At 33.3% G+C, this 27454-nt stretch overlaps 3 protein-coding genes across 4 annotated transcripts; 1 reads left to right on the top strand and 2 right to left on the bottom strand.

Moving 5' to 3' along the window:
* Positions 1 to 7154: 7154 nt before the first annotated feature.
* LOC114402892 lies at positions 7155 to 13546 on the top strand. Of its 2 annotated transcripts, none has more exons than XM_028365578.1 (8): positions 7155 to 7288; positions 7472 to 8962; positions 9547 to 9665; positions 10676 to 11254; positions 11537 to 11849; positions 12490 to 12655; positions 12867 to 12969; positions 13118 to 13546. In XM_028365578.1, exons 2-8 carry the CDS (start codon positions 7814 to 7816, stop codon positions 13233 to 13235), a joined length of 2547 nt encoding a protein of 848 aa, XP_028221379.1. In that variant the 5' UTR covers positions 7155 to 7288; positions 7472 to 7813; the 3' UTR covers positions 13236 to 13546. The 2 variants fall into 2 exon arrangements, with proteins under 2 accessions (XP_028221379.1, XP_028221380.1); XM_028365579.1 differs by having other exon boundaries at positions 7156 to 7288; positions 12490 to 12643.
* A 4966-nt stretch (positions 13547 to 18512) lies between these two features.
* LOC114402162 (uncharacterized mitochondrial protein AtMg00810-like) lies at positions 18513 to 19670 on the bottom strand. Its single transcript, XM_028364669.1, has one exon. The coding sequence runs from the start codon at positions 19668 to 19670 to the stop codon at positions 18513 to 18515; it is 1158 nt and encodes a 385-aa protein (XP_028220470.1).
* A 5849-nt stretch (positions 19671 to 25519) lies between these two features.
* Positions 25520 to 26653, bottom strand: LOC114402755 (leghemoglobin C2). The gene is made up of 4 exons (XM_028365422.1): positions 26490 to 26653; positions 26253 to 26361; positions 25978 to 26082; positions 25520 to 25780 (listed from the first exon to the last, which is right to left on the bottom strand). The coding sequence occupies exons 1-4, from the start codon at positions 26585 to 26587 to the stop codon at positions 25655 to 25657; spliced, it is 438 nt and encodes a 145-aa protein (XP_028221223.1). The 5' UTR covers positions 26588 to 26653; the 3' UTR covers positions 25520 to 25654.
* Between the last annotated feature and the right edge of the window lie 801 nt (positions 26654 to 27454).

The following is a 27454-nucleotide window of genomic DNA, read 5'->3' as shown; positions in this document are numbered from 1 at the left end:
TTGGTTTCTTGAACGTCTAAAATACATGCATGAATCTAATTAACTTGATATTGTTCTTAATTCAATTCCGGATTTTAAAAAATACTCGAATCTCCAAGGAAAATATTTGAGCATGCAATTATATCTATAATCTATATTTGACATCATTGGTGATTCCAGATTTTAAATTTTAGAATACTTTTTTTAATTATTATTTTTCTTTCAGTATGTAACTCAAATGAACTTTACTAATAAAGTATATTGGGTTCATTGGAGTTTTACTTAATTATTAATCTCAATTATATTTATGAAGGTTTCGAATCAAAGATAAAAATAAAAATATGTGAGACATATATGCTTGATATTTGAACTCTGGAAAAAAAATCGACCAGTGTCTAAAATAATGGAATATTATATTGAGTTACTAATCATGCTTGAGAATTGTGAAATCATTATTAATTTGAAAATGTGGTTCCCACCTAGAATTAGGTCTTAGGTTAGTTATCATAATCAGGACCACTATAATCTTTGATCATAAACAAATTGCACGCCGTTCCGCACATTTTAAGAAGATTCACGTTGAATATCATTTTCTTGGTAAAACCAGACATCTAATTTTTTTTAGGTGTGACCAATGAATTTTTTTTCTTCTAATTACTTATATAACTAAGAAAATATTTTCAATTTTTCATAGATTAACGAATTCAAACTGGTTATATACGATAGGACTCTGGATATGTTGTTACAAAATTTGCTTAAATTCGCAAGAATAGCTTAGTCTTATGCAACTAATTAATTGAAATGTGATAAAATTTCCTTTCCTTATTCATTTCTACACACAGCAGAAGATCCTAAATTGACTTTACCATTCTGCTAGCTCTAAATCTTCTGCAAACACTTAACGCAAAGTGTACACTTCCAAACTGGCTAGAAAAAGACCAGAACAAGTGTATATTTGGATGTCAGTATCAATCAGAATTCAAAAGTATTGAAAGTAACAAAACCTTCTTTCTTTATTTTGTATTTTGACATTCGGAGATGTATATCAGGATTTCTAAAAATACATTACCAACTTTTGTCCAAACACAGTCTAACTTCACAGTCTAATTTGTTTAGAGTTCTTTAGTGCATGTTTGATTTACAAGTAAAATTAATGCAGTACACATTTCAATGCAATTTAACGGATAAAAGTAAAATAAAATCAAAAAGTAAGGATCTTGATCATTTTGCAAAAGTACTTTTTATCTTAAAAGTATTTTTCCACAAACATACACTTAATAATATTTTTAAGACATTAGTTGGCAATGTTACTTTAAGATTGATGTTCTTATTGGAGGTAGGAATATGTTGGATACCTTAATGACAAATGAGACAATTGATGAAGTTAAAAGGAGAAAGAAAAAAAGTTTGGTGTTTAAAGTTGACTTTGAAAAGGCATACAATTGTATATGTTGGGAGTTTCTTTTGTACATGTTAGAGATGATGGGGTTTAATGGGAAGTGGGTGTCTTGGATAAAAAATATGCTCTCATCATCATCCATTTCAATACTGGTAAATGAAAGTTTCACAGGAGAATTCAAATCTACAAGAGGGTTGAGACAAGGGGATCCAATTGCCCCCTTCCTCTTCCTAGTTGTAGTTGAAGGATTGAGTGGACTCATGCGACAAGCACTATTGAAAGGCCTCTACAAAGGCTACAAGGTAGGGAAGCAAAATGCGGAGCTCTCCCTTCTACAATTTGCGGACGATACTTTGTTCTTTGTGGAGGACTCTCTCCAAAATGTCCTTTGCATTAAGTCCATTCTCAGAAGTTTTAAAATGGTGTCCGGCCTCAAGATTAATTTCCACAAAAGCTCCATTGGAGGGATTGGGGTGGTTGATACTTTGTTGCATAGGTATGCCCTTTTTCTAAATTGCTCTTACATGGATTTTCCTTTTGTATATCTCGGTGTTCCCATTGGTGCAAACCCTAGGAGAAAGAGTGTGTGGTCCAAAGTGTTAGAAAAATGTAGGAAAAAATTGAGTGTGTGGAGACAAAAAAACACTTTCCTTGGGGGGGGGGGGGGGGGGAGGGGTCATTTAATTAATTTGGTTCTTTCCTCCATTTCTCTCTTTTTTATTTCTTTCTTTAAAATACCTGTTGGTATTGCAAAAATACTAATGCAAAGGAATTTTTTGTGGGGTGGGGATATAAATCATAGAAAGATTTCATGGGTGAAATGAGAGAAAGTGTGTGAGCCAAAGGAGAAAGGAGGTCTTGGGGTAAAGGATGTGATAGCTTTTAACAAAGCTATGCTTGGGAAGTGGAGATGGAGATTTTTGTGAGAAAAGAGGGCTATGGGGGGAGGTCTTATCCTCTAAATATGTATGGGCTAGGCAGTGACTTGTCTTTTGGGAGAATATCATGTTTTGATTCGGTGTGGTGGAGAGACCTTATTGATGTTTGTGGTGAGTATTTAGAAGATGGGTGGTGTGATAGTAATGTGGAGTGGAAGGTCGAGAATGTGTTAAGAATTAATTTTTGGCATCACAAATGGTGTGGGAATGAGAAGCTACCTTTAAAATACAATAGACTCTATAACAACTCTCTCAAAAGAATGCAAAGCTAGGGGAGGTTGGAGACTGGAGTGGTGAGAGGTGGGTTTGGCGTTTGGCTTGGAGGAGAGCTTGGTTTACCTTTGGTGGAGAAGCTTATGGAGAAAGTGGAGAGGGTGGTATTGGTGGAGGGCTCTTATGATGCTATATCATGGAAAACTTGTTCAACAAGTCTTTACTCGATTAAAAGTGCCTATTTTTGCCTTCTTCCACCTACAAGTCTTGTTGAAATCCTTTTCCTTAAGCATATTTGAAATTTTTTTGTCCCAAGATCAGTCATGATGAATTTCCTTTGGAGGCTTGGCTTAAATAAGTTGCCAACAAAGGATAATCTTCTTCACCGGGAAATGCATCACATTATTAATTCTCCACTTTGTCTCTTTTGTAATAACCATGAAGAAACTTTGGAGCATTTGTTTTTTACTTGTATTTTTGCAGAGTCTGAAATAGGTGTTTACATTGGATAGGAATGATATCAACACAGCCATGCCAACTCATTCAACATTTTCATGGATTTCAATGCATTTGGTTTAATGCTAAAAAGAACACTATTTGGTTGTCCGTATGGTGTGTCGTGGTATGGTCTTTGTAGAACCATAGAAACAAAATTCTTTTTCAAAAATTTCAACTGGATTTTGAAACTGTGATGGAGGAAGTCATTTATAAATCACTGGCATGGCTTGATGCAAAACATGATGAGTTCTTCTTCTTCTCAAGGTATCGATGGCAGTCACATGTTCTAGCTTGCATTTAGTGCCTTTAATCAATAGTTTATGTTGCAAATAGTCATATGGAGTACATTCATAAAGTAGCAATACTTGTCTAATTAGATACAACATTGACTCCTCTATAAAGAGGTTGGTTCTATTATATGAGTCGTATTTTGTTCTCTTTAATTTGTATTGGAGATTGTAATCACATGGGTAGCACTGGTACCTTCAGTATTAATGAAAATACTTTTTGCTGACAAAAAAAAAAGATTAATGTTCTTAAGATTTTCTATAATGTAATATAATTTTGTTATGTTTTTCAATGATAACTCCAATTTTAGAAGGATTTTTTTTTCTTGGAAAAGCTTAATTTTCCTCTTGCATGTTTTAATTAGAGAAACAGAAAGTATCATAATCCTTGTTATAACTATATGAATAGCAGGTCAGCTCTATCACTAACTGTGATGATTGATGGTTGAACAAACCATTGACGCCACTATTTGACCCAAATTAGGTTAGGTATACATCACTTGAAGGATAAAATGAACATTAATTTTGTTCACCTAGAAGAAAATTTCAGGGTTTGAATTTCAAATTCATTAATTGCCAACTTTTTAGTTATAATTAATTCTAACTTTGAAATCCCATATCCTATATTTCTTCGTGAATAATTTGTCTTAACTGAATTAAACACAAGGATTCATTATTATCCAAGTTACATGCGAATTCATTCTGTAAAGTCTTGGTTCACAACTTCACATCATCAGAGTACTAGTGGTACTATAAAACTGTACTCAGTCCCAAAAAATCCAAATTAGTTCTCCACTCGTTACCTAATCAAGGGATTCGCCAACACAAAAAGGTAACAACAAACATTCCCCACCTTTACAACACTTCCCTGATGAAAATAATTCAGCAAAACAGAATCTACCCTCAACTAAATTATACCACTAAAACAGAATCCCACTTAAATAATAAAATAAAAGCTGGATTATAAATTTGATCACTTGTTCTAATTCTTAATTTTAGTTTGATCTTACAAGTTAAAAAAATTTACTTTAATTTTTTGAAGTATCTCTGTTAAACTAACCGGTCATTTCATATGTTTTTTACACTAACAATGTTAATTTTAACTTAATATCACTTACAGTTTCTCACTTGTCACAAAAATTGACCAATTTAGTGTGATAGGCAGACAGAATGATCAACTTAATCTAATATAAACATTTTAAGACATTAAATGAAGCTTTCTAAACTTAAGAAATTAATCTGAAACTAAAAATTTTTAAAAAAATATCAATTCTGTTTTTGTCCCAAACAAAGCAACACCATCTCAAAAATGGGTCTTGGCTTTTCCCCGCAACCAATACCTTATTCTGATCAGATCCATATAATGTCCTCTAACTACAATATTTTTTAATTAAAAACTGATTGATTTCTGGTTAATCAAACGGACCAAATTACCTTCCTCTGGTCAATGTTCATTTAATTTTTAAACTTAAAAAATAAAATAAAATAAACATTTTTTTGAAAAAATACTTTTTAATAAACAGATAAAATTTTCTTCTCAAAATATGCAAAAATATTTTTTTAAGTAGAAACAGTTTACACAAACATACTAAGAAAATAAAAAACTGTTTATTTTATTAAAATAAATGTTTTTTTCAATAAATAAATGTTTTTTTTAAAAAAATAAATTTGAATAAGCTCACCCATTTATTTTGCACAAGTTAGTGATATTTTTCTTTATTTTGGAGAGTGTTTTTTTAAAAGGAAAGAGTCAAAGGATGAGAAATGATGAAACCCATCAGACTCAGAGTATACCGCAAAGAGTTAGTATATGTTTTTTTTAAACAAATTAGAACCTCCCAAACATAACTTGATATTTATGAATATAAGTAAAATATTAAATCATAAACAAAAATATAAATAAAATTATAAAAACCTATAAGCTTTTGTTCAATTTTCAAATTTAAAAAATTTATTTAATTAATGGAAATAATTTTAATAGTGTCCTGTTAATATTTATCATATTTAACATTGATGAAAAATTTTAAAAAATAAAATCAATTTAATCGTGGAAAAAGTACTATTTACGGTTTAATATAAGAATTTAGAAAACATACATTATAAAATAAAAAAGTGATTATATAAAAAATAAAATACCCCTAAAATCATTCCACTTTTTAAAAAATATTTTTCTAAAAGAAAATAATGATTTTTTTTATTATTATTGTAGAAGGAGTTAGTGTTTAGTCGTGCATGAAATATTTCCCTTTAAAATACATCAGAAGGAAACAAGAAGTTACTGTTCATCAGTGCATATATATAGTCCCCTTTGATCAAGAAGAAAGAAAATAAGAAATCGGACATTATATACAAAAAAATGAGACAAAAAAATCTCTGTTTTTTCTTTAATTAAACAAGAGAAATTTCCACTTTCCATTTTTTTCTTTGTTATTTTTTTTATACTAACGTAGAAATGCCAAACTGGAAAATGAGGAGCGTAGTACTTTCGTGGCTTTCACTTATTGCAGGAAATTTAAATTCTGTTGAACGTAAACCTAAAATCAAGATTTGTGGATTCTTACTTAAGATATTCACATTCCTGTTAAAACGATTTCATTTCATTTCATTTCATTTTGAAAGATGAATTGACATGTACTCTATATGAATAAAAATAACAATGATAAACAAACTAGTAGCTTTTAAGCATTATTATAAATCTTTATATTTCTCGTAAGAAAAAAAGAAATGCTGATACAGTAGTTCTAATTATTTTAACGATATACGAAAAGAAATTCCTCCTAAAGGCTATTAATTTAAAATAATTTTTTACAAAAATGTATGACTATATATAAAGAAATATACATATAGACATTATTTTAAAAACTAGAATATGTGACCCTTATGTATATATATAAAAAAAAAACATGTGACCCTTGTGTATATAAAAAAAAGAAAGAATATGTGACCCTTGCTTTGCCTAAAAAATGTCTGATATATAAATTATTAAATTATTAAATTATAATATTTGAATATATTTATTATAATTATAATAAAAATTAGATTCAAATCTATAATAGTTAGATTGCATTAAAATTAGAAAAAAATGGTTATATGTTCACAGTATAAAAAATTTATAAGTCATTGATCACAATTCATCGATAAATTTATTAAATTTTAAAATATTTATTATTTTACACTATTAATATATATGCATTAAAATCTTAAAATTATATTTGAAAAAAATAATTGATAAGCTACTTGAAAGTTTAAAATATAAACTACAACTGATTTTTTTAATTAATAGTTACAATTTTATAAACTAATTTATTTAACATGTTTACGTGATAATTTTATATTAATTTTGAACTTTTATCATTTTTATTTAAAGATAAATTCTTTAGTTTCATTTATTTTTTAGGTATTGTACATTTTACTATTTATTTTAAAATACTTCTAATCAATATTAAAATAAAATAAAAATAACATATAGTAGATAGCACTACTTAAAATAGTAAATTATAAAACACTACAAAATAGTTTATTTATCATGATGAAACAAAATTTTCAACTAATCCAGTAAACCGTTTGCAAAACCGATCTTTCTTGTTATTCATGGATAAAATTTCCGACAATATTATAATCCTACTAATTTTTTTATATAAAAAAATGATGAGCATAATTATTTGTAAATAAAAATATAGGCGGAGCAAAACTTTTTAAAACAAGTATTTTTGTTTTTGTTTATAATTACATGGTTAATGGAAAACACAAATTTGGTGTTAAGATTAGATTAGGCACACACCACTCTCTCTTTCTCTCTTTCTCTCTCCTCTATAATAATTTATAAATTGTCCCATCCAAGGCTCCAACCATCTCTCTTTCTTTTTCTGTTTGTGTTGTGTTGTGTTCTATTTCAGTTCTTTCACCATATTCTTCTCTCAATTTTCCTCCATTCTCACCAAATCTAGGGTTTCCATTTCCCCTTTTCATCCCAGGTACGTGCACTGCCCCTTCTTCCCCCTGCTTTGATTTCCACGTCACCCTCCCATTTTCGGTGATCCCGATTTTGATTTAATTCCCCTTGATTTCGAGAATTTTTCCTTCTTTTTTTTTTTCGTTTTTTGCACCTGAATTTTTCGTGGTTGTGAATGTTGATTTTGACTCGTATCGTTTATCAGGTGGCATGTGTGGTGGGGCTTTGAATTTGGATTTAATTAGGGAAACCCTTTTTCTGTTTCCCCCCTGTTATTTCCCCATGGCCTTCACTCTCAGATTGGGGTTCCCCTTTTTCTTCTTCTTTTTCGTTTTCCTTTTCGGTTTCCGAGAGATTGAAATGCTGGTGGCTTAGCAACTGCTTTGTATTTATGTTAGTCTTAGGAATGGAGTTTGTTTGAGGTGTATTTATGCTTCGTGGGTTGATACATACAGGGATAGAGGTTGGTTTGGGTGGGTGGGTTGATACATACATATAGTGTAGTGGTGAGAGAGGAGGGTAGAGGAAGAAGGAATTTTCTGTGAGGATGACAGATTTTCAGCCGCTACAGCAGAAGCCTGAGCCTGCTGATGCCCATGCTGAGTTTGAGCTTGGACTGGAGGAGTTTATGCGTGGGCACTTGGATGATTGTATGTCGTTTGCTTCGTGTAGCTCGTCTCGTGCTCCGGATGATGAGGATGACGAGGGTGATCAGCTGGTTCGGAGGAGAAGGAGGTCTGACCTTGAAGGGGATGATTTGGCTGAGTCGTCGGCTGCACGCCGGCGGCATTCGAGGATTTTGAGCAGGTGGGCTGCACGGCAGGCACAGGAGATGATAACTACTATAGAGAGGAGGAATCGAGAGTCTGAGTTGATGGCGCTTGCGGGGTTGCATACCGTGTCAATGCTGGATTCTTCTTTTCTGAGGGGTTCGCAGTCTCCAACTTCTGGCCAGGAGGGGGCTGTGGAGAGGCCGAGCACTCAGGCGTCTGCCATTCTGCAGATGTGGCGTGAGTTGGAAGATGAGCATTTGTTGAACCGGGCGCGGGAAAGGATGAGGGTAAGGTTGCGGCACCAGAGAAATTCTGACTCTAATACCAATGTGTCCAGTACCATGTCTGATAGTCGAGGCAGTGAGAACCAAGGGAGTTTGGGGGATGCAAGTGAAAGTGAAACTGATTATGGTACTTGGTCACATGATCAGATTGGATCAAGGAATGCACATGGGGATCATAATGGGTCTAGCAGGGAACAATCTCCTGATCTTGGCGAAGTTGAGAGGGAGAGAGTTAGACAGATTGTTCAGGGATGGATGGAAAGTGGTATTAGTGATCATTCATCTAATGTGAGTCAGAGAAACAATAACCGGAGAGCAGAATGGCTTGGAGAAACGGAGCGTGAGAGGGTAAGAAATATCAGGGAATGGGTGCAAATGATTAGCCAGCAGAGAAGTTCGCGTGGGAGCCGGAGGGATGCTCAAGTAAGTGAGGGTGCTCAATCTGATCGAGCCCGCGATGTAGTAGCTGATAATGATGAGAGTCAGCCAGAGCATGTTCGGCGGGACATGTTAAGGTTGCGTGGAAGACAGGCTCTAGTTGATTTGCTTGTGAGGATAGAAAGGGAAAGACAAAGAGAGCTGCAGGGCTTGTTGGAGCACCGAGCTGTTTCTGATTTTGCTCATCGCAACCGTATTCAGGTTTGTTAGGTCCTCTATTAGAATTTTCTTGCAATTTATGGTTCTTCTTATCATGGTGTCTTCACTTAATAGAAAACCTGAGTTAAATATGGAAGTAACTAAATTGTATAAGAACTCAAAGTTTAATTTGAGGCCAGTAATTGCAATATTTAAGGTTGCTACATGTGCTGGGTTATTTTCTTGCCTGATGCATGGGATTTATAGAATATTATTCAAGAGTTATTTTTTTGCTCTGGATTACCAAACCTTTTTCTAAAAGGGAATAATAAAAAGAAGGAAGAACAAAATTTTATTCCTTTTGTTCTGTTAATTGTTGTAGTGGATAATGGTCCAATTTGTGGTTCTATTTATAATATGCTTATTATAAGAGATCTCCTTTCATTGTTCTATGAAATCTATTGCTTCCTTTTCAATTTGATTTATTCAGTTGATTCCTATTTTTTAAAATATTTTTTTTTTTTAAATTAGTAAGTCACGTGATTAGAAGATATTTAAGTGGACAGTAATTGTTTGTTTTCCCTTTTTTACCTTATATACTTGCTCCTCTTGTAAATTGACTATTTATACGAAATTACCTTTTTCAGTCACTGCTCAGAGGTAGATTCCTCCGAAATGAAAGAACTGTTGAAGATGAGAGGCCACCGTCTATGGCAGCAAGTGAATTAGTTCAGCTAAGACAACGGCACACGGTCTCTGGTTTAAGGTATGCAATTCAAGACTTTTTCAAAAGTTTTTTCCCTCACTCCATTTTTTGCTCAATCTAATTATAATTTTTTTTGTTTCTTTTTTCTTTAGAGTCTAAACTGATACAAAACAGAACCCCACCTCACACTGTTATTTTTGGCTTCTCCAAGATACAAAAGAAGATTGAAATACTATCCTAGAAATTGAGTGTTCTCTTTTAAATCCACGTTGTGGGTGCATCTACTGCTAATACTATATTGGAACTTTTGGTATAGAAATAAAATAAAGTAGTTGAGATGCTCTAACATCTGTGACAAGGAGTAGTAACTTAGGCACATTGGTGGATTTTTTATGGCCTCTATGCCTTGCATATTGAGTAATGTGCTATGGTGGATTTTCATTTTGCCCCATTATCATGGGAAATTTGTTTTGGTATTGGGAGGAGTATAATTTTTTTTGGGTATATTGATGGTTTTAAATGAATATTTATTTTGCAATATAAAATGGCATTTTTGTTCATAATGAATGGGAGAAGTATTGTTTCTTTTGCTATTTGTTTATCTATGGTTTTAAATGAATCTTTATTTATTTTGCTATATTAACGGCATTTTTGTTCATAATGACAATGCATCAATGGAAATTTTCTTATGGTTGGATACTTATATTAGGTTTCTTCTGTTCCAAGTTGCACTATAAATAAAATATTTATTATTTGTCATAATCCTCATTTCATTTGTTTCTGTTCATCAGCACTTTGGTTTTTGCATATAAGTTTGTTACTAATATTCTACGAGCTCTATATATTTATGCTCTTCAGTTCAATAAGACACAAGGCTATACTGCTTGTGTTAGCTTGGCTTGTTTCTTTTATTTCCTTTAACATTTTTATGTGACATATATCTATAATAAATATTTTTATTATTAGGCTTCTATGCCAATATGGTATGTTGGTAAATATTGTGTACAATTTGCTCTTGTCATAGTTACAAATTGGTTGTCATACATTGACACTTAAATGATGTAATTCAGGGAGGGGTTTCGTTCAAGATTAGAAAATATTGTTCGTGGTCAAGCAGGCACCAGTCCTGATTCCACATCAAATAGTAACGCGAGTGAAACAAGAGGTGATGGGAGCCAAGCAAACAGTCTGGTAGATGGCCAACAAGAAAACTATGAACAGCAGATTAGGAGCCTGGAAACTGATGTGCGTCAGTTGCCTAATCGAACAGGAACTTTGGAGAGTAGCACAAGTGAGAGTATTAGTTGGCAAGAAGCTAGTAATCAAGGGGGGAATTGGCAGGAACAAATTGCTGAAGAAGGGGGAGGAAACTGGCAACGGAGTCCATTTGATCAGACGAGAGATGGAAGGGCAGTCAGTGATTGGCCACAGGAACCTCCCAGAAACTTAACTGGGGAAGATCCTCATCCCCAGGAAGCTCAAAGAATTTGGCATGATGATAACACAAGGGAAACTGTTGGTAATTGGTCCGAAGGACCTTCTGGAGCTTCGAGGAATCGCCGTGGGGTTCCCATAAGAAGATTCAATAGATTTCATCCACCTGATGATGATAATGTATACAGTATGGAGCTTAGAGAACTTCTGAGCAGGTAATTCTTTCCTTTTGAATCTTTGCCTCACAGATGGCTTTCAGCCTGTTTGGCTTATTTATCCCACTGTCAACAGGTGTTTGAGAAAAGGAAATAAAAGGAGTTTCTCCCAAGAGTGTCTTGTTTTTTTTATAGAAACATCTAACATTTCCAAAAATCTAAAATGAGTATGCCATTTATACGTCGAGATTGTACTGAACATGGTTGATACTTCATTTATTGGCTTTCATTTCTTCTTGCCACCAAGCCTTATTATTGTATGGATTTTTATTCATGTTTCAGGAGAAGTGTTTCTAACCTTCTTCGTAGTGGTTTCCGTGATAGTCTGGACCAATTAATACAGTCATATGTGGAAAGGCAAGGTCGTGCACCAATTGACTGGGATTTGCATCGGAACTTGCCAACACCAACTCCTGCCTCTCCTGAACGGGACCCAGACCAGCAGGGTGAGGAACGTGATGAGGGTCAACATGAAACCATTAACAGGCCTTCACTGGTGTTGCCTTCTCCACCAGTACCTCCGCCACAACCTCTGTGGCACCAGGATTTGCATCAAACTGGATGGTCTCGCCATAGCATGCATCGTTCTGAAATTGTATGTATCTTTCTTATCTAAATTCTTTATGCACATGTATTTTACTTTTAGTTACCTATGGAATGGCACATAGAATATAGTATTATGTTGCTTCTTCCTGTCATTCTTTTACATGCAACCAATTTAGGCTTTTCTTTCAAGGATCTTTTGTAGTCACTACTAAGCTAGTAAGCTATCACCTTAAGCTAGAAAACTAATAAATTTGATTGGGTTTAGGATGTTAATCATGTCTCTTCCATTACATTTTGCGTTGATTACTACCATGCTAAATGATGACGAATAAATTTGATTGGCTTTAGGATGTTAATCATGTCTCTTCCATTACATTTTGCGATGATTACTACCATGCTAAATGATGACGAATATATCTAATAAGGTGTCCAAGTAAAAGTAACTCTTAGCCGAATCTAACAAAATTTTAGTTAAATGAAAAATTCTAATAGTTTTGAAAGCTTTGGCTACTTATCATTTGAGATTTCTGTTGTCATTCAGGTGTTGACTCTTGATATGCCTTTCTGACAATAGGTCAACTTATTTTACGTTTTATTCCTGGAGTTTTTTCTTTGCCTAAATAGTTTTCATACTGTATTTTATTAAAATTCTTTTTGAAGTTCTGGGTTTGTTTGCTGATTGGGAACAGGAGTGGGAGATAATGAATGATTTAAGATCAGACATGGCAAGACTTCAGCAAGGCATGAATCACATGCAGAGGATGTTGGAGGCCTGCATGGATATGCAACTGGAGTTGCAGCGCTCTGTCAGACAGGAAGTATCTGCTGCTCTGAACCGCTCAGGTAGTGAAAATGGTGTGATTTCTTTTCTCTTCTATCATTATAGCCATGTGTTTTTTTACTGAGTTTTTTTTCTTCTTCCTCTTGACGATAGTGCATCTGTATTGGTTGCATTTATTTTAATGTTAATTATCTGTGCTTATGGTTCTTTATCTCCTGTTATTCACATTGTGCTTAGCTTTCTTTATCTCCAGTTATTCATATTACATGTTAATTTATATTGTAGGATTGAGTGCTGAGACATCTGATGATGGGTCTAAATGGGGGCATGTGAAGAAAGGAACTTGCTGTGTTTGTTGTGATAACCATATCGATTCTCTTTTGTACAGGTACTTATACATGATAAAATATATAATTTGTGTTGATGAACAAAAAATACAACCCTACATTTTATGCAGGTATCTGTAGTTTATACTGTTTACTTATTCTGAACACTGGTTTTGTTTCTTCCTTTCGGCAAATTGCAATTTCTTGCAGATGTGGGCACATGTGCACTTGTTCAAAATGTGCCAATGAGTTAATTCGTGGTGGTGGTAAATGTCCTTTATGCCGAGCACCAATTGTTGAGGTGGTCCGAGCATATTCCATACTGTAAAAAGGAAATTAAAAGGGCATGGAGAGGAAAAAAAGGCTTGAGGGAGTTTATCTCTATTCTAAAGGTCTCGAGGTTCTTATTTATAAGTGTTCAGTAGATGCCTTAGTTTTTCTGATTATATATGGAACTCCACGAATTGTATAATTGGATTAGCAGATGGCGCTGTTGATTCATTATTCTTACGTAAATAAAATAGTTTCCCTGATTATTCTTTGAAAAAAAAATTCTTTGAAAATTCCAAGGTTGTATATGAATAAAAACTGAATTCCCCAAAACAAGAGAGATTGTCAATCTATACCATTTTGCCTCAAGTAATCGCAAATAGGAACTGGTTATTTTTTCTCTTATACTGTGCATACTTTCAAATAATTCTCAGATGCTTTGACGACTTTAAATTACCGGTGTTTCAATTTTGTATGTTTTTAGTTTCTTTAAATGGTTAATTGATATTGGTTATTTATTTTTTAAATGAATGGTGAGACAGCTGATACAATCGAGGGTGTAGTCCCAACTAGGTTGGCACCACCCCCTCTAAAGATCCAAGCTGCTTACCCAAAATATATTTTTTAATGTTACAATCATCTTTCCTAAAGGAATTATATTAGAGAGATTTACAGTTTACAAAATCTAATTGTAACAAATACGTATGATAAATTCAGATATATATTAGGTATTACATTGCTTTTTTTTTTTTCCTTCCTGAAAGTAGGCAAATTCGTTAATTTAAAAGATTTGCTGATCGACTTCCAGTTGATTCGAAATAAGGGTTTGCCTGAAATTTAATATACTCTACTTGGCCTTTAGGCCAATTGATTACGGCAATCAATAGCTTTATGTTTAACTTATTACATTCCCAAACGTGAACTTAACATTAACAAGCTTTCTATTAAAGTAAATTAATGCAAAAAGTGGGCAAATAAACGTGTTTGAACAACCTAAGTTAAACGGTACAATAACATTTTACCTCTCTTCAAGATAATTAGTATACATCCGAAGTTATTTGCTTGCTACCTTACCTAAGCCGCTAAGCGAAAGCTAATTTCCCGTGTGCTTATTTAATAATATAACACTATTTTCTTGTTAGGATATTGACCGGAAAGACTCGATATTGTCATTGAATTTTTGTAAATTGTAGTTAAATTCTATTATCTTAAATATGTTTTTTATACATGGAATAATTTATTATCTAATATATATATATATATATATATTTTTTTTTTTTTAATTTTACTTATTGATATTTTTAAATTTTTGATACTTTCAATTAACTTAAGTTTATTAAATGATGATGTGACATCTTAATTGCTTATGTGACACATTATTAGTTTGCAATGATGTCATTTAATGAAATAAAACTAATGACAAATATGAAAAATATATATTATAGATGTGCGAAACATATTTAAGTCAATTCTATCTAATAGTTGTTGCTGATTAGCTCTGAAGCGTTGGTGACAAGAAATTTCAACAAGATAATGAAGGCATAATCGGCGGCAAATAGGGTTGAGAAATCTGTCTGTGTAAAAGGAGAAAGTGAATATGTATCCCCTGCAAACAAGTGGAGTTTCATAGACCTGAAAACAAGGTTCTTTGACTTGAAAATCCCTAGAATCATAGTCTTCAAAATTAAAAAAGTTAAAATCAGTGACATTTCAAGGTCTTTGTAGTCTTGCACAGAAAACAATGAACAAAGAGAGTGGTTTTAGAGTAAAGAGTGAATAGACCAGCTTGGGATGTCGTTCTTGTTGTGTGTAACATTGGAAGGGATGTGGCAAGAATTTCACTGGATTTGATGCTGCTTCAAGAAGATGAAGTAAAGATTTCAACTTAAATGTGCTTAAATTGGGATTGGAGGGCCCAAATTAAAGTTCCTTTTGGAAAAGATGAAAAAGAAAATTACACCAAAAAATTGACTTTAGTAAAATAACTTTTGACTTTTTTAGTTTGAGCAGACATTCACTTAAGTGTAAATTTTTGGATATTTATAAATAGATTGCCTTGTGCATTTTAGGACACGCTTCATTATTTTGTAAAAACACTTCCTTTAAAAAAAATTCTTTTTTTCCAACTCTTTTCTTCCATTATTCCTTCATTTTTCTTGCTTTTGAATGCTATTCATGGAGATGGGTAGCTAAATCCTCCGTTGTTGCAAGGAATAGGATGAGGGGTAATGATTATCTTTGGGCCATTGAGCTTAAAGCAAGTTCCTTTGTTAAATGTTTATGTGATTGACATTTAATGGAGAAATTTAGGTCTTTTCACCTAATGAATTAGAAATTAAAATATCGCTTTTGAACTATGACCGATATTAACATTGGATTACAAGTTGAATATCATGTTTTAGCTTAAAGAGAGTTTGGTTTGGAGAAATTTAATCCCGATAACCTTTGTCATCTGAAATTTATATTATTTTTATTGTGTGTTTATGAAAAATCCCCAAAAAAATATTATAATTTGTAGCTTTGGTTGCTTTATTTTTATTATTGAATGCTATGTTCAAATCATCATTGTTTATTTGTTAGTTTAGATAGTAAAAACTTGTGATATTTGTTAAGTATTACACAAGTTTTCGTGGAAAAGATAACTCTTATTTATCAAATACTATTTGACGACTTGGTACGCTTACCAACGACCATCACAATGATCTTTTGCATCATATTGGTCTTGTTTTACATCTTTCTTTTGTTTCAGCTTTTCTTCAAGATCTCTTACCTTGTTCTTGTACTCTTCATTCTCTTGTTGAAGAGAATCTTTCTTTTACATCTGATTTTTTCTTTCAAAGCAATTTCTTCCAGCATTGAAGTAAATTTGCATTCCAATTCTTCAACTAGTTTCAACATACCAGAAAATACAATTTGTGATTCCCCCAGTTTAGAATCCAAAACTGTACATTGGCAATGCAACTCCAAGTTTTGCATTCTTAACTGATCATTTGTTTGAAAAGTTTTAGATTCTTCAATCAATTTTCCATTTGTAGCTTGTAATTCCAAGTTGCCTACTTTCAGAAAGCTGCACTCCTCTTGAGCTTCTATCCATTTTTTCTGCATGCTCTCCTCCTTTCTTTTCAACTCAACCTTTTGTGCCTCATTTAATGCTTCCATTCTCCTGATCTCAGCCTGGAGATTTTCGACAACATTTTCAGAATTCTCCAGTGCCAAATGAGTTGACTCCTTTTCTTCAATCAAATGTCTCATTTCAGCTTCTAAGCCAAGCATTTTTTCAGATAACTGTACATTTTCTGCTTTTAGTCCAAATAAAGCATTGTCTTCATCATCAGAACTTTCAAATGATAAATTCCTTACAACATGTTTGCTCATTAGAGTCTGGGAATCCTTTGTCCAATCATGAAACTTCATGTCATTTGGAAAATCAGTTGAATGATTTGAAGAAATTTCGGATTGCAGATAAGCAGCTTCAGCTTCAAGTTCTAGCTTGGAATACCTTGGACATGATTTTTCCTTCCCCAGCATATTGCCAGATTTCAGCTTGTTAGTCTCCTCAGATTCAACCTGTTGATATTTAGTCGGTGGTGGAAAATCAGATAACAATTTTGCATGTATATTTCTCAATTCCTGACTGCAATCTCTTACTTCATTCTGAAATACATTATCATCTCTTATTCTTCTCCCGTTCAACTCATCTTGAGAATTAATGTCATACTCAAGGGAAGTAGCTTCGGTTTCAAGCGACTTCTTCAAGAGGATAATGGTACACAGGATTACCTCGGTCAATTCCTTCAAATCTATTTTACCTGCATCTTTTGAGAGCTCTGATATACTGAAACAACTCTCATTTTGGGTTAATGTCATTTGACCCACCAGACCCCTCAGGTTCTCTACTAAAAGCTTCAGCTGTTTATATAACTCAAGGAACACTTCAGTGACGTTGATCAGATCCTTTCTGGACTCTCCATGCTTCTCACAAAATTCAGCTTCAACATCATGCACCCTTTTTGTTAAAGCTAAGATTTCATTGCCAAATGCATAAACACCACAGATAACTTCTTTTCAAAGTTGATGATTTGTTTCCCTTTCTCAGACAGCCTATTCCTCCATTTAGCCTCATTTTCTTCTAATGTTTGAGCCATAAAACATCTTGCAGTTTTCATCTCTTGATCTTTCTCTTCCAGAGTTTTCTTCAGAAACTGGATAGTACTTTCCATATTTTTTTGTTTCTCCTGCATAAGTTGGTGCTCAAGCTCCGAGCTCCGGAATTCCTGTAGTTCAATCCCTTCATGCAGGCATCTTATTGCATTTCCATAAGTACCAAGATCAGCATCTGAATGACCAAACTCCTTTCTCATTTTCTGTGGTAGGACTTCCTTGCTCAAACTAAAATCCTCTTCCTCGCTGTCTTCGAGCACATGGCTATTAATTTCAGCATCTTGCAACCGCAATCTATTCATTGATAGATCAGCCATCTCCATTTTCTGCTTTTCATTTATCTTCTGTAGTTTCTAGAGAATGGAAACAAGATCAATCTTTGACTACTGTTGTTTCTTTAGCTTCAACTCCAAGTCACAATTAAGTCCTTTCTCATACTTGATCTCATCTTGCAACTCCCTTGTTGTATTATCCATCTCTTCTTCTATCTGGAACTTAAGATTTCTGCTGTCATTTTGTTTCACCATTGAGGTTAGCCGTTGAATTTCTTCCTTCAACGCATCTCTCTTTTGCGTGATACTGACAAGTCCATTTCATGTCCTTTTTTTATTCTCTGACCTCTTGCTTAAATGCTTTCGCAGTCTCTCCACATCAACCATCAGCTTTCTAGCATTTTCTTCCCACATCTTTGCTTCACCATGAAGTAAATCAATGGTTACTTGTGCTACACCCAAGAGATCTTTAGATGAACTAACACTCCTTGTCAACTTTGTCTCACTGACATTTGAAACTTTCCAAGCTCTTCCATTTTACCTTGAAGCCGTGTCCCAGAAATAGACGTTACTGGGGATGAATATGTTGATCTGGAGGTATCATAGAGTGGATAGGGGCCATTTTTAGAGTAAGTTGAATCTTGTCTTTCATTCATATTCTTTTTCAATCCACTGCCATTACTTTGTTGGGGAGACATATTAATGGAAAGCTTTGTGCAGCAAGGAGAATCTGCAAAATATTATTGATGGTATATTGAATGCAAGATTGTACACAGTGCTTTATATCCAGCTTAACAAGCTTAGTAACTAACTCTGCTCTAACTAACTGCCAACTAATCTAACTACCCTCTAACAGAAAATAACTAACTCCATCTCCTGCATACAGCTGTAATACCCCCCCTCTAAGTTGGAGAGTAAATGTTAATGAGTCCCAACTTGCGGATAAAAGAAGAGAAAGCCAGAAGCATTAAGGGCTTTGTGAAGATATCAGCAACTTGATGTTGGGATTTCACATGAACAAGCTTAAGGGTGTTGGACTGCACTAACTCACGAATGAAGTGATAATCAATATCAATGTGTTTGGATCGTTCATGGTGAGCTGGATTAGACGCTAGATAAATTGCAGATTTGCTATCACAGAAAAGCATGGCAGATGGGATGGAAATCTCAAAGTGCAGGAGCAATCGTCTTAGCCAAATTACTTCACTGGGAACTGAGGAAAGAGCTCGATATTCTGCCTCTGCTGAAGATTTAGACACAGTGGTTTGCTTTTTTGATTTCCATGATATTAAAGCATCTCCTAGAAACACACATGAACCAGATGTCGACCTGCGTGTGTCCAAACATCCTCCCCAATCAGCATCTGCATATGCAGATAAGTTGAAGGAGTTACTGGCTGGAAAATGAAGACCCTGACCCGGAGTGCCCTTGATATATTGTAGGAGATGATGCACAGCATTTAGATGAGGTATTCTTGGATGCTGCATGCATTGGCTTTGCTTGTTAACAGCAAATGTAATATCCGGCATTGAAATAGTGAGGTACATGAGGCGACCAAGTAAGCACCTGTACATTGAGGGATTGGGCAGCAAATCACCACTGAGCATGTCGAGCTTTAAATTTGGATCCATTGGAAGAGAGGATGGTTTGCAGCCAAGAAAACCAGTATCCTCTAACAGAGAAAGGGCATATTTTCTCTGAGTCAAAACAATGCCCTTGCTGGACTTTGCAACTTGCAGGCCCAGAAAATATTGTAAGGAACCAAGGATCTTCAGTTTGAACAAGGCTTGAAGCTTGGCCTGAACAGAGTGAACACATGTAGCACTTGGGCCAGCAAGCAAAATGTCATCTACATAGACTAACAGAACAACCAGAGAAGCACCTTTGCCAATGGTAGAAAGAGAATAGTCATTCTTTGATTGAGAGAAACCATTCTCAATTAATGTTGTAGAGAGTTTATAAAACCACTGTCTAGAAGCTTGTCTAAGGTCATAAATGGATTTGTTGAGCCTACAGACAAGGTTTTTATCAACTGAAGTGTACCCTTTTGGAAGTTCCATATACACTTCCTCAAATAGATCACCATTCAAGAAGGCATTATCCACATCAAGCTATAAGATTGGCCAGTTTTTAGCAGCTGCAACAGCCAAAAGGGCTCTAACTGAAAAGTAAGTTTAGCTACTGGAGAAAAAGTATCCGAGAAATCAATACCAGCTTGCTGTGTGTAACCCTTAGCTACCAATCTAGCTTTGTGTGTTCCACAGTGCCATCAAGCTTGAATTTCACTTTGTACACCCACCTGCAGCCAATGCATTGTTTACCAATTGGAAGAGGAACCAAAGTCCATGTGTTATTGGATTCCAAAGCTTTGATCTCAGCTGTCATGGCTTGGTGCCATTCTGGAAAAGGAACAGCTTGATGATAAAATTGTGGCTCATAAATGGTGGAAACCTGAGCAATGAAGTCCTTATAAGGAGAGTGGAGGTGAACCAGAGAGCAATGATCTTGTATAGGGTGAGATTTCTGTCTAGGTTGAGGTCTAATGTAATCAAGAAGATAAGGTGGAGGGTTTGATGTTCTAATGGATCTTCTCACAGAAGGAGAAGGTAAAGCAAATGAGGCACCAATGGTAGTATCTACTGCAGAATCAGATAATTGAAAATAACTAACTCCAACTAATCTAACTACCCTCTAACTGAAAATAACTAACTCCATCTTCTGCATACAGCTGTAATAAGACATCCCAATCCAAAAGGACAAGGAAATCTCAATTTCGTGATCTGAACATGTTGCGATTGGACTTATTCTATGTAACATCATAAGGTGATTTTATTATCTTGAAGAAAGCCAATTTGAACAAGAGCTTATCAAGAGAGGAAACTATACAAAAAGAAAATGAAAAACTGCTTAAATTACAGAAAAGGAATCTAGTTAAATTCTTGATTTATGTCCACTGAACAATGACAGTTACTGAAATGATAGAGCAGCTCGATTACACATTCCAATTTCCAAAATACAAAATTTTTCATTTACAAGCGAAGTAGGAACACTACACATTTCACTCTTATCATATACAATTGAATGACTTAAGGCTGAAGCATATGATTTTGATTATATAAATGGTTGATTACATAAAGTTAAATTAGCTAAACAATCTTCATACCTTACTGCTCAGTTCTCTTCGATAATATGTATTTTCTAAATGGTCCCAATGTGAAGATCCACTAGTCCTGCTGAATGTATTGTCAGATACATCGGATATACTGTCTAAATCATCAGAGCAGCAAACACTCATTTCGTCCACATATGAATTTCCATCCCTCCTGTGCTATCCCATAAGAATTAGTGCATTTTTGTTTTTTATAATAATCACACATAAGTTATAGCAGAATAAAGTTATTCCATAAACAACAGACCTGAACTTGCTTCTTGGGGTCAAACACTATATTTTAACCTGAATAAAAAGATAGAGAGAGAAAGAGAGAGAGAACAAGAGGATCAGATTTTTAATAATTCATAATTGTAAAGAAACTTAGATGTAAATTTAGGATGCTAATTGTTTCTACTTATTGCTTGGTAGAAAAAGCGGATAATAAAAAAGTTTTCTTATACCTAGCAGATATACAAAACCATTGAACCTTTATCTTAGTAGCTATGGGCATATTTGATTTTTAAAAATATTTTTGTTTCCATTTTCTGTTTTTATAAATATTTACAAAGATGGCATCATTTTTATTTTTTAAAGACTTGTTTAAAAACTGGTGAGCAGATGTAGTTTATCAAACTGAGAGTTTATCATTGACACCAAGAAAGTTAGTTTATTTTTCATTCTCTGTTTTTTTACAAATAGTTACAAAAATGCTTATTTTTATTTCCTATTTTTAAGGTTTTGTATAAAAAAAATGGTGAACATGTGTTGTTTCTCAAACGGAGAGTTTAGCCTTGATTCAAAGCTTTGAAGAAAATTAAACTAAAAAGAAAAATAGCTTATGAATTTAGTCCTTCTAAGTTGGTTCCTTTTCAATTTTTAATCTTTATAATTTACGCCTTTTCAATTTTAGCTCCTAAAGCACGAACTCTTACATAGATTAAAAATTAAAATTTTAAAAAGACTAAAATTAAAAAAATATAATCCTTACTTGTAAGATTGTCCTATAGGAACAATGTTGTCTCAAAGGTAATGATGCAGTGGAAGTTTCAGGTCTAATGTAACTTGCTAAATTAATGGTAGCCTACCCAAGGGTCCCAAACCTGGCAGATCCCTGTAATAACAATGCCATTTCAGGTTGAGTAAGCTATGTTAGACAATATTAAGCGAGTTTAATTTATATATATTATCAGTGTAAAATCATTTTACACATACATCTAATTGAAACTTACCTTACCATCATATAATGAGTGGTAAAATCTTATTAAATGTTTGTATAAAAATGTTTACATTGATAGTTCATATAAATTAAATTTATTGAATAAACAAAATCAAATGTGTAGTACACATAATCAAGCAACAAAGGTAACCAACAACAGACCATGACAACAAGAAGTTTAAGGAGGAAGCCTTCATTATCTTATAGAGAATCATCAGAAATCCATATAGTACTTAGAATGGAGTCTTCCCAACAACACTCTCCATTTTGTACTGTTGCTTTGCCAGACTTAGCTATGGTTTCCCCTGTTTCTATACTAATAATGGAAACAAAAAGATTGTTCCACCCTTTTTCTATCTGCAAAAATAATAATAATGATAATAATATTATTAATATGTAACCAGGAACCTTTTTAATACTAAGAGAGATCGAGAGTTGGAGAAAAACCTCCAGAGCTTGGAAATCAGAGAATTTGAAATCCAATCTCTCCTGGAATTTATCTCTGCCATGCCTACTCAAATTGCATATTTTCGACTTTCCTTTTCCATCCTTCAATTGTTTCCCGTTTTCATAGTAGGCTTCAACACCTATGAAGCACGGACACTTCAGCCCCTTGCCGTGTCCGGTGTCCGACACGCGTCCGTGTCAGTGTTCGACACCGACACGACACCCGTATTACGTTCTATATTTTGGACATTACAGGTGTCCACGTGTCTGTGTCCGTGTCGTGTCCGGTGTCCGTGTCGGTGTTGGTGCTTCATAGTTCAACACTGCCACTTTGAATCATATCATGTCACATAATTTGCTATCTATAATAATGAGTATTGCCGAGCTTACATGGTGTAAATTGGTAGTTTGAATTCTAGGTATTCCATATGTTCTTCCCTATGCAATTATAGTATAACTAACAATTCATGTTAATAAGAAAGAAACATGTTTAATTTTAGTGTTTATTATCAGCACACTAAAAATTGGAATCATTGTGGATGTGGGTGTACATGTGCTGTATATTAGAAATAACAAAACAGAAATTTTACCTTGTCATGGTCCTTCCACTTCTGCATGCACTATAGAGAGAAAGTGTGATATTCCCACTAAGGTATATAACTAATGAAAAGAAACAAGGGCTATACAAATAACTAGTTCGTCCCCTTGTTTTTTCTAACTAGACGACATAGAAGATACTTTTGGATATTTGTGATTTCATGGGGTCTAATAATATAAGTTTCGGTCAATTAAGCAAGCTTTTTTCTTTTCATTCCTTTGAAGGATCGATGGTTATACTAAAAAATATTAAATGACTGCATTACATAACATTTACACTCAGAAGTCAGAATTGTGTTTGTAAACGGTTCTAAGTCTCCCTTGTAAGTAGCAAGTATCAATATAAACTAATTTTGAGCGAGAGTTATATTGTGTTTGGTTACGAGTTTGAAAGTCTTAAACCATGGTTTATTTAAGCTAAAGTTACAATAGACAACTTTTGGATTAAATTATGGTTGGAGCTTTCCAGACACAAAACCACGAGTACTATTTTGTATTTTATTTCTTTTAAATGTTGGTGGTTGAAATGAAGCATTGAATTGCTTTGAAATAACTACCTGTTATAATATGATAATTATTAAAAAAAATAATGTATTTTTTTATCTTGACCCTCCGGTTCATTAAAGAAAAGAAACTCTAACTAATTTAAAATTTAGCGGACAATTAAATAAAATCTGATAAAAAATTATTTCTGCTAATGATTGAATTTTGGTATTACCTGAATGATTTAATTTTAATTTCAATACATTAATCACTGTTTGTTAAATAAAACATTATATAATTGTTGGATTATGTATAGATATAATAAATATATTCATGATTTCAAAGATGACCGAGTTGAGTTATTAGTGAATTTATTATATTTGGATTCATTATTTGTGTACTTATATGTTTAAACAAAAAAAAAATACATTTAAGTTTATAGTTGCACTCAATTATTTAAATAAGTTTAAATTTTATAGCAAATTGACCTCGGGGTGGTTTCTTTTAGAAACTAATTCCCAATCTGTTTTGAAACATTTTGCTAATGTGGTCTGTTTTGTGTGAGCGTTTTGCTTAAAGGAATGGCAAAACACATATTTTGCCAAGAGGAACAGCGAAATAGGTGCATATTTCGCCAACAGGAATAGCGAAATAGGTGTAGGTCAGGTCAGGTGCAACAGTATGCAGCGCGTAGGGGTGCAGTGTGCAGTATGCAGTGCATAGGGGTGCAGTGTGCAGAGTGGATTTCGCCATCCACATTGGCAAAATAGGTGCAGCATGCAGAGTGGATTTTGCCATCCTCATTGGCGAAATAAGTGGTGCTGCTTTGTGGATTTTTTGGCGGTTCTGACTCATTATTAGATAAATTATTTCTGACTCATTATTAGATAAATTATTTTCGACTCACTATTAAATAAATTGACAAAGCAGCACCACCACCTATTTCGCCAATGAGGATGACAAAATCCACTCTGCACACTGCACCTGACCTAATCTACACCTATTTCGTTGTTCTTATTGACGAAATATGCACCTATTTCGTTATTTCTCTTGGCGAAATATGTGTTTCGTCATTCCCCTAAGTAAAACGCTCACACAAAACAAACCCCTTTTCAAATAGGCTCATGAAACCAATTTATTCAAAACTTTATTCAGCCCATCTTATTTCACACCTAAAAGTTACCATCAGTATTGGCGAACTTTGTGAAGTGAGAAATCAACTTCACTTTGTTCAAAATGATCTCATTTTATTGATTTATTTATAATTCTACACCAGTTTAATCAATCAATTAGCTTAAAGAGTGTGATTTTGCTGCAAATGAGAATTGAGAAGGGTAAATGTTTTCTTCTATAAGGAATTTGCATAGTAATGTTCTTTCATCAGTGGCGGAAATGTATAACAAATTGGACCTTGAATATCTTTGTTAGTCTCTCAGCAACCCGTACGTTCTGCTATTTACGCGTGATAAATTGTAATTATGGTTTGAGTATACCGTGCAATGGAATTGAGCTTCTAATTTCTCATTTGTAGAGAAAGAAAGTGAAAAAGAAAAAAAATATAGAATTAACATTTTAAATCATATTTTAATTCAAAACTTGAATTTTTTTTTTTAATTCTACGAAACGAACCCTTAATCTTTTAGATTTACTGTATATGTTAATAGTTGATCGATTGCGCTACCATGGTAACATTCTGGCCTCATGTCAGTTTTTGAGTGCTAATCCCCCTCTTACCCCTGCTATTCTTTAAAGTAATAAAATCAGAAACATTGGCATATTAATCTAATTGATAAAAATATTTTCAATGTATTTGAATTTATCTACCACAATAACTATTTCTAACGCATTTTACTGTTACTTATTTTCATTTTTTTTCGTAGGAAAACATCTATCCCATTTAGTTAAGTTTATTTGAATTTATAGGGGTAAAATAATTTTAAAACATATAAATTCTTATGAACTTATTTATATAAAGCATCGATTATGATTCACAAACTTTAGTATATGGAACTATATATAAAACTTAAGATTGTTTATCAATACCGTATAATTTACTTATTTTAACCAACATTTATATATCGGGGACTTGTTTAATAACAAGTTTTAGTGAAACAAAATTTATTTATTACACTTGACGGCAATAGTAGATCCTAAAATGCCTTCTTAATAGCTGCTGCCAATTCATCATAGGCTACTTCCCAAGCACTGCTCAATTCATCACTCCATTTGTCCCCAACTGCCTCCTTTATTGTTTTCAGCAGTGCTTCTTTAACCACCTACAGACAAAACATCACTAATGGATTAGCTCTTACATTTTTCCTTATAATTAAAATTCCATATAAAACTTTCAAAAAGTACATAATTTAAGATTTTAAGTAAATTCATTACTAAACAAAAATGATGATCATAACACTGCACCATGTAAAATTTAAGTATATGTGCATTTATTGTAACATTTTATTATTTATCATACCACGAACTGAGGATCAGTGATTGCTTTTTGGGCATGGATAGAACCAAGTGCGGCATCAGCCACTACTGTTCCATTTGCTTTAAGTTGACCAGCTGAGTCACGCACCTACAATTCAAAAAAATATATAATATGTGACAAGATAATTATGAAATAAAAATAATCAACAAATACATGTTTTAGTTAAATACATGTTTAATCTTAAGAGTGTTAAATACATGTTTAATCTTAAAATTAATCACATAAAATAGCTATAATTTTAGTTGGATGATACTTACCAATCCAAAAAGCTTTTCAGCATGGCCCGTGAGCTTAGGATTACTAGGATCTACTCCATTAGATAGAAACGAGAACAAGTCCTTTGCTGCGGGTGCTTTCTCCAGTATCCTATTAATTTTTAATAATAATTAATAAAAAAAATACCCACTCACATTGACACTATCTCTTTTCAAACACAAAAAATGTCGAAAGGAAAAACAGAGAATGAAAGATACATGCTTTAAGAGAAAACTTACGAAGTGTAGAACACAACGCTGTATTGAGGAATGTTTGCCTTGAATGCTTCGAATGAGCTACTCACCAAAGCCTCTTGCTTCTCAGTGAAAGCACCCATATTTCTTTTTTCACTTCTTTTCTTTGTTGTTATTTCTATTGTTCAATGCAAGTTATGCAACAACTTCACATCCAATACGTGTTTATATAGAAGGCTTGGAGTGAGAAAAATTACAACTTAAGTTTCTCTTGGCTTGTGGAGGGTGTCAATCGGCATGATGAAGAGCCAAATGATCTTTTCAAAATCTTAAAGTAAATAAGTAATTTAAGTATTACTCTGAATTTTAAAAATAAATTGTCAATTTTCATGTAAACATAATTATTAATCTAAATAAAACTATAATAATATCACACTTTCTAACATTCGTTACCTTTCCAAAACTCTCTCTATTATTAAGTTAAATTTCATGCAGACTTTACTAATAAAACTTGAGCCCAAACTATTTAATAGTTTCACTATGAGATTTCACCCAATAATGAAAAGGGTAACAAAAAAATATAAAAAAGTGTGATTTTAAAATTCATCTTAACTAAAAAAATGATGTTCACTATCTTTTTTGTAATTACTTTCGTGAAGTTTCCTTTGTAAAAATAAAAGAAATAAATGTACTGGAAAGATATAACAGTTTTTTTTTTTGGTGGGGGTGGGGATATAATAATATTAAAGTGTGTAAAGCACGAGAAGCCTTCTCGCCGAATAAATGGACACTAGAGAGATTTTTTTTAATAAATGTATGTTCAGTAAAAACTCGATTATATTAATATGAATTGTATCAATCAGTATTGAATAAATATATATACAATTCGGATACTAAAGAATTTATAAAATATATTATTTTCTTTCTTATAATTTTTAACAGTCAAATTACTATTTTTTATCATTAAGTATTAATTGTTAGGGGACAAAGAGACTGTAACTCACAATCTC

Source organism: Glycine soja, chromosome 20, assembly GCF_004193775.1.
Source record: "Glycine soja cultivar W05 chromosome 20, ASM419377v2, whole genome shotgun sequence".
NCBI lineage: Eukaryota > Viridiplantae > Streptophyta > Magnoliopsida > Fabales > Fabaceae > Glycine > Glycine soja.
Note: the sequence above shows the minus strand (reverse complement) of the source record. Positions and strands in the feature narration are given on the sequence as shown.

Bases quoted from the DNA above. Each gene is read 5' to 3' on its own strand.
- LOC114402162 (XM_028364669.1), bottom strand. From the start codon at position 19,670: ATGGAACTTCCAAAAGGGTACACTTCAGTTGATAAAAACCTTGTCTGT.
- LOC114402892 (XM_028365578.1), top strand. From the start codon at position 7,814: ATGACAGATTTTCAGCCGCTACAGCAGAAGCCTGAGCCTGCTGATGCC. The intron at 9,666-10,675 runs GTATGCAATTCA...GATGTAATTCAG, and splicing joins CACACGGTCTCTGGTTTAAG to GGAGGGGTTTCGTTCAAGAT. The intron at 11,850-12,489 runs GTATGTATCTTT...GATTGGGAACAG, and splicing joins GCATGCATCGTTCTGAAATT to GAGTGGGAGATAATGAATGA.
- LOC114402755 (XM_028365422.1), bottom strand. From the start codon at position 26,587: ATGGGTGCTTTCACTGAGAAGCAAGAGGCTTTGGTGAGTAGCTCATTC. The intron at 26,362-26,489 runs GTAAGTTTTCTC...AAAAATTAATAG, and splicing joins AGCGTTGTGTTCTACACTTC to GATACTGGAGAAAGCACCCG. The intron at 25,781-25,977 runs GTATGATAAATA...TTTTGTCTGTAG, and splicing joins TCACTGATCCTCAGTTCGTG to GTGGTTAAAGAAGCACTGCT.